Here is a 6941-nt window from a genome sequence, read left to right on the forward strand (position 1 = left end):
CCGTTGTGCCGCGCGCTGCACAGACAACTGTCCTCAACACGTAATAGTGAGGAAATGTAGCTGGTGGATAAATGGAGAAAGGACGTCCCCAGAATGTGGCTGGGAATGTTTCCCCCTGAATGTCATGTTCCCATCGCCGGGCTGACATGTCAGACGGAGCTGGCTGTTCGCAGCGGGATGGGGGACTGGGCGGGAGCTCACAGGTATCCCGAGGGGAAGGCTGCCCACTGGTTTTGGTGCTAATCTGGGATGCAAGAGCTCTGGGACCAGTTCCTGGTTCTGCCACTGATTCCCCGAGTGACCCTGGGCTGGTCCCTTAAGGCTGGAATTCCACAGGGGTTTAGGTATCTAACAATGCATCTAGGCGCCTAAAACCAACCCACTAGGTGCCTAACGCCTATTGAAGTCAATGGGAATTGGGATCCTAGGGCCCAGGTTCTCAAATGTATTTAGGTGCCCAACACCCAAGGGAGTTAGGCACCTAAATCCTGTTGAGGATCTGGGCCTAGGTGCTTCTGAAAACCCCACTCATGGCCTCTCTGCAGCTTTAAGTATCTAAACCCCTTGAATAACAGGGGTTAACAGCCCTGTGCCCTGCCCCACAGAGTGGGGTTGGGAGGAGAATCTAGCAAAGACTCTGAGGTTCTGATACTGCTTTGAAGGGGGCTGGATAACTTAGATGCAAAGATGAGCTGGTTTTGCAAAGAGGCCCAAGGGGTTTAGGCACCCAACTGCCACTGATTTTCAATCCCAAGCTGCTCTTTTGGACTGTGGCCCTTTAGGGCTGTTCTGAAGCCCATGGCAGTCAGTGGAGATGGGGCTGAACGGGCTTTGGGCCAGGCCCTGTGTCTCTGCCGGTGCTTTTACCCAGCAACTCCCCGTCACATTGACCCGTCACCTCACTCCCACCGACGCTGCTTTGCAGTTTCCCACTTCATGTCCGAGAAGGGACAGACCCCAGCAGCTCCTGGGAGCGACGGAGCCGGGAGCAGAGATACAGCGACAGCCCCTGGGAGCGCAGACACCTGCACGGCAGAATGCAGCGCCCGCCTGGAGCGTTTCCGATCCCAGCTAAGCCAACGTCTTTGCCACCCGGCCCCGCCCGGCCCAGCAGGTAACCCCAGCTCGTGTGTCTCTGAGCCGCCCTCCGCCCCGGGCACGGCCAGTGGGAACCCAGCTGCCGTCCTAGCCCCTGGGGATCCTGCAGGGCAGGGACACGGCGCCCCCTGCTGGCTGCACCGATCTAGCCACCAGCCCCGCTCGGTGCCAGGCCATGAATGTATCTGCCTCAACTGGGACTGGGTGTGGGTGCTCTGCTGAGACTGGGTGAGGCAGCGACATCTAGTGGCCATACCCGGTACTGCTCAAGGGGGGGGGGTCTTAAAATAATCTAATACCAGGGTTGCCAAATGTTTGCAGAGCAGGGACAGATCCCAGCAGAAAGACTGTCTCATGGACTCACCCCCTCCCATTCCCAGCCATCTCTGGGATCCCACCTCCTCTCCTGTTCTCCCCAGTTACCACCTCCCCTCCCATATCCTGTAAGATTTCCACTAACCAGCCCCCAACACATCTTCAGTTGGCCGAAGCCCCTTCTAGGCCACTCTGGCAGAATAATGTAGCCTTAAAATGGACGCAAATAGCCTCATGAGATCCCCTCTGCCCTGGAGACCTCCCTGCCTGTGTGGAGCTGGGGTAAGAGCCCCTCACACACCCTGTTCCCAACCCCCAAAGTAGGGAGCAGATTGGCGTGTGTGGCTAGAGTGCAGTGCACTATGGGTAGTCTCTGCTGCCCAGGGCCCAGATGGGAGCAATGGATAAGGCAGAGCAGCCCCGAGGCTGCTGTAACTGATGCCAGGAGCCAGGCAGGGCCAGCCCAGCCCCACATTTCAGGGAGCACAAAGGGGATTCAAACCCATTTTACCCCATCTCTGCCCCAGTCACAAGAAGGGAGTAGCCGGGAATGAGGCCCAGAGCGCTCAGAGCATTAATGATGCCTGTCTCTCTGCAGGGGGCCCCGGGTGCAAACTCTGCCCCACAGACTGGCGGCTGCGCGGGGACAAGTGCTACTGTGTCTCCAGAGGAAGTAAAACGTGGAGCGAGAGCCGCGCCGACTGCTCAGCGAGGGGCTCCCAGCTGCTGGTGATCCGGGACCGGGAGGAGCTGGTAAAGGGGATGATACCTTCCTGCTGGAGCTGCCCCTGCAGGGCTGGGCCCTGGGTACAGAGTCCGAGGGCGCATAGGCTACATGGTAGCTCTAGGATTGTCAATGCTGCCTAAAGGACTTGGACACCTCATTCCCATTAATTGTTAATAACAGGGTGTCCAAATCTCCTAGGTAGCTTTGACAAATCCCAGCCTAAATCACCAGCCCTGAGAACATGTAGACACAATGGTGGCTTAAAGCTACCGGTACCCTCCTCGTTCTGGGATGTGACCACCACAAGTCAGCTGGAGAGAGTGGCTGTGTGTGTGTGTATGTGTGTGTGTGTGTGTGTGTGAGAGAGAGAGAGCGAGAGAGAGAGAGAGAGGTATGAGGACTGAGGGCTACAGAGAGAGGGGGTAGGTGTGGGGATGGATGAACAGAAGAGTATAGATGGGGAATAGTTGGATAGATAGACAGGTATGTGTGGGGATGGATAGGTGTGTATAGGGATAGATGAACAGCCAGACAGTAGTTCTGGTGCTAAAGTTGTTGGGAACTTAGATTTGCAAGAAAAGAACCGACAGCACGTCTGGTCACCAGCTGCCTGTCCCACACTCCCTGCAGGAGTCCCTACAGGACCTGACAGGAGGCACGTCTCAGTTCTGGATCGGACTGTCCGTCTCCTCCCCGGAGAAGGCCTGGACCTGGCTGGACGGCTCCCGGCTGGATCAGACCCTGTGAGTGATTCCTTGAGTCAAACCCTTTCCCTCCCCTCTGTGGGCAGAAGAGGCCAGGAACAGTGATGGGGGAAGGTCAGGAGTTTGGGGGAAGTCATTTTCAGTGTAAGGTGATGACAAAGACACCCTCTCCCCCCTTTCTGTCCCCCCCTCCAGAGGAGGTGAAGCTGGAGCTCTGGGGGCGGGGGAGGTGGCCCAGAGATGGGATGTGGAGTGAGAAGAGCAAAGGGGCCAGGCCAGAGCCCTGGGGATCCCTTGGAAAGTGGGGCAGGAGATGGGGGGAAGACACAGAGCAGCCAGAGAGGCAGGAGGGGACCAGGAGGGGGCAGCATTGGCCCAGTCCGGTGGGAGGAGGCACGAAGCAGGGGAGGGAGCTGGACAGGGCCTAGCCCAGCAGGGAGGATGAGGCTGGAGCAGGTCCCTGGGCTCTGGGCAGGGAGAGGCCGTTGGAGACCCCGGCCAGGGCCCTGGCAGTGGGGAGAGGGGGCAGCCCCAGGGCAGAGCTGGAGGAGACGACGGCTGCGGATCCCGTTAGAACAGGGAAGAGCCGCTACTGACTGCGTGAGATGGACCCACACGCGCTGACAGGGGCCCTCTCCTTTGTCCCGCAGGTTCCCGGTGTCAGGCCCGGCTGAGGGGAACAGCTGTGGGGCGCTGGCGGGGAATCGGCTTCATTCTGACACCTGCAACTCTGGATTTCAGTGGATTTGCCAGAGAGACGCCGTCCCGCTCTGAACAGGGTACGGGGGAGACCTCAGAGCGCGGCACCGTTACCCCCATTTCACATGTGGGGAAACAGAGCCACAGACACTGACCTGCCCAAATTACACTGAGAATTAGTGGCAAAGTGGGAAATGGAACCTAGGAGTCCTGGCTCCCAACCCAGTAGCCCCTCCCTCTCGCCCAGAGCTGGGAATAGAACCCAGGAGTCCTGGCTTCCAGTCCTACCTCAGCCTATAGAACAGCAATTCCAAGCTCTGGCTTCACATATTCCAGCAGGGGCTGGAGAGCGCTGCAGGGGCCGGGCTTGGGCCGTAGGTATCAGGCTCTGCACAGCCAGGGGGAAATTTATCCCTCACCCCCCCAGGACTGGGAGTGAAGAGTCTGCCCCAGGTCACGTAACTCAGCACAGATTCGGTGTCCAATGGAGCAGAACTGATCAACACCAGCTGGGGATCTGGGCTTCCCCTGTATTTCACCCCCGATTAATTTCCTTTCACCTCTTGGACAGGTTCCGCTGTCAGCTCCCTTCCCTGGCCCGTCCACTGCTCCCGTCCAGCCTGTGACCTGATGCATTTCTGCCCATCCTGCCCTAACGGATCGTTAACTCCTGTCACTAACGATGGGGATCTCAGCTTCAGAGGTGTCTGTGTGGATGTGCTGTCCGCTTGCTACCTCCTTAGAGCACTTTAAGGAGATCAGTGCCCCCAGCCCCGATCCCAAATGGAACCTTTCCCTGTGCATTATTTGACGCTCTCTGGGGTCGGTGTCTCTGCCGGAGGAGCCGGGTGGGGGTGCTCCGTGGCAGTGAGTGGGGAACTGCGGGGAGGGCTGGGGGCTAACGAACGCCCTGTTACCCCGTGGCCCGGCAGCCCAGGAGGAGATGGACTGGCGAAGCTGGAGGTCGGGCGGCTGGCCAGGCTGAGAAGCGACCTTCCAAACAGACCCAAGTGTCTTTAGGAGCCGCCCCTGAGACAACTGGGCTTGTGAGTGCAACAGGACAGAGCGTGTCCCGTCTGTGGGAGAAACAGGGCTGGCAAGCGCTGGCCTGGTCATGGTTTGGTCGTGGGGCTGGACAATGCAACATGCTGAAGGTGCTGTCACAAGGGGGGGACAGTGTGGCCCCAACCAGAGCCCCAGCATCTCTACTGCAGTGAACAGCTCCTCCGCTCGAGCCCCAGTTAGGTGGCATGAGCCAGGCACAGGTGTCCATCTGCCGTGTAACCATAGCCTTTGGGCTTCACTTTCCCCAGCTGTGAAATGGGGGTATTGATATCAACCTTCCTGTGTGAAGCACTTTGAGATCTACAGATGCAAAGCTCGAGATCGGAGCCAGGGTTCATCATGATCGTGAGGACATTAAAGGTTTCTGTTAAACCGTGCGGAAGCTGAGTGTGTTTATTGATGGGTCACAGAGCAGCTAAACCCCGGCTTTGACATGTTATGTGACTTTAGACAAGTCACTTGCCCAATCTGTGCCTCAGTTTCCTCTCTCACCTTTTGTCTGTCCTGTCAGATGGTGAAGGAACCACAATATAGTCCTGATCTCAGCTGAGGACAGGGACTGTCTCTCCCTGTGTGTCCGTGCAGCGCCCGGCACAACGGGGCCCTGATCTCAGCTGGGGCAGGGACTGTCTCTCCCTGTGTGTCTGTGCAGCGCCCGGCACAACGGGGCCCTGATCTCAGTTGGAGCCTCTAACTGTTGACGTCATACCTGATGCTTAGCATGGTGGTGAGGGTACGTGTGTAGCAGTTTGTCTATCAGAAATGGTTCCTGGGGATTGTGTATGGCCAGAAAGAGACCAGCCCGGCAGTTTGATATCACACACACACACACACACACACACACACACACACACACACACACACACACACACACACACACACACACACACACTCTCTCTCTCTCTCTCTCTCTCTCTCTCTCTCTCTCTCTCTCTCCACTGTGCTCATGACAGACACGTTCCTTCCCAGGGAAGAGACACCAGGCTGAGCCCTGCCCATTATAGGGAGAGTCCAGGGAAAAGCCCTTCCCCTAGTGAGTGGCGAGCCCTCCCCCAGAGCACATCCCCGCTTGGCAGGCAGAGGGAAAGATGAGGAGGATCGGGCAGAAAAAGGAGAGAGACACACACTGTCCTCGGTTCATTAGTCCTTGGTGGGAGGGGCGCTCACAGCCCTGGTGGGAGGATGCAGCTGCTGCCTCAGTTTCCCTGCTGGGGTGGGAGGAGCCATTCACAGGAGGACTTAAGGGTTTCAAAATAAAAGTTTCTCGGCTGGGAGCTGGTTAATTTTTTTATATAAATAATTGTATTATATTATAAAAAATAATTTTCTCTATATCTACACCTGTCTATCCCAGCACGCCCCAGCCATCCCCTCCTGTCCGCGACTTCTCTTCACGCTCCCCCAGCGCTCAGCAGGGCCTGCAACCAGCCCTTTTCGCCTTACAGCAGGGGTTCGAGTCCTTCCCCCAGGCTGCAGGGTTCACCCCGGCCCCTTCACTCCGTGGCTGCAGGGGCCACAGCACCTCCCGACGGCCCCTGGCACATCCCTGGTGTCTAGCCCCAGCCCTTCTCCGGCTCCTGCCCGGGGTCTCTGACAGGAGGGACCCTGCGGATTTGGCTGCTCCCCTTCTGGTTTCCAAGTCAGAAGGTTCCTGTCTCTGTGCCAGAGACAGAGCCTGGGTTTTATGTCCCCCTTCCTCTCCCAGCAGGCCCGGCTGCCGCCTGTCACACCCTGCTGCTTGTGAAGTACAAACAACTGCCATGTCCTATCTTATGGCTACTGTATGTTCCCTCTGTCCGCTTGTTGGGGTGCTGCTGTCTGGTTACGAGGGGTTCACTCAGGCCGGGGGTAGCTGCAAGTTGGCCGGAGAAGGAACACGGATGAGGACGCAGTGGCCAAGTAAGCACAGGCCCATGGGTGGATTTTAAGTGCCAGGCTCCAAATGTTATAAAACCTACAAGGGGCTGCCCTCAGCCTGGGAAGGCCACGGAGTCTCATCCCGTGAGCCCAAGGCCCATCAGCAAAATCCCAGGTCTTTTCCCTGTGGGAACTGGTCACTTGATCTCTTTAACCGCACTGGACACAGGTTGTAACGAATGAACTCGAGGACATAACTCAGCCCTTACTACGGCTTGAAGGGGCTGCGAGGAAGCTGAAGCCACTCCCTGGGCCTCACTAAATGGTCACATAGGAGAAAAAATTCCTGCCCGACCCCCAGTGGGGTAGACCTGAAGCATCCAACAGACCAGGTTCCCACTCCCGATTCAGGGTGGGTAGGGTGGGATTGCTGGAAAGGAGCCAAAGGAGACACCATGTTATGTGGCCCCAGGTTA

The 6941-nt window shown here is 57.5% G+C and overlaps 1 protein-coding gene across 1 annotated transcript; it reads left to right on the forward strand.

The window, feature by feature from the left end:
- Window positions 1-886: 886 nt before the first annotated feature.
- Window positions 887-4950, forward strand: LOC101942044 (killer cell lectin-like receptor subfamily B member 1B allele C). The gene is made up of 4 exons (XM_042861179.2): window positions 887-1114; window positions 2012-2166; window positions 2771-2883; window positions 3495-4950. The coding sequence occupies exons 1-4, from the start codon at window positions 937-939 to the stop codon at window positions 3616-3618; spliced, it is 570 nt and encodes a 189-aa protein (XP_042717113.2). The 5' UTR covers window positions 887-936; the 3' UTR covers window positions 3619-4950.
- The last annotated feature ends 1991 nt before the right edge of the window (window positions 4951-6941 follow it).

The sequence above is a fragment of the Chrysemys picta genome, chromosome 12, assembly GCF_011386835.1.
Source record: "Chrysemys picta bellii isolate R12L10 chromosome 12, ASM1138683v2, whole genome shotgun sequence".
NCBI lineage: Eukaryota > Metazoa > Chordata > Testudines > Emydidae > Chrysemys > Chrysemys picta.

What these genes read in the sequence shown, in the direction of transcription:
- LOC101942044 (XM_042861179.2), top strand. Translation starts at nt 937, where the DNA reads ATGTCCGAGAAGGGACAGACCCCAGCAGCTCCTGGGAGCGACGGAGCC. An exon ending in TCCGGGACCGGGAGGAGCTG is followed by an intron (nt 2,167 to 2,770) that starts GTAAAGGGGATG and finishes CACTCCCTGCAG; the next exon opens with GAGTCCCTACAGGACCTGAC. An exon ending in TCCCGGCTGGATCAGACCCT is followed by an intron (nt 2,884 to 3,494) that starts GTGAGTGATTCC and finishes TTTGTCCCGCAG; the next exon opens with GTTCCCGGTGTCAGGCCCGG.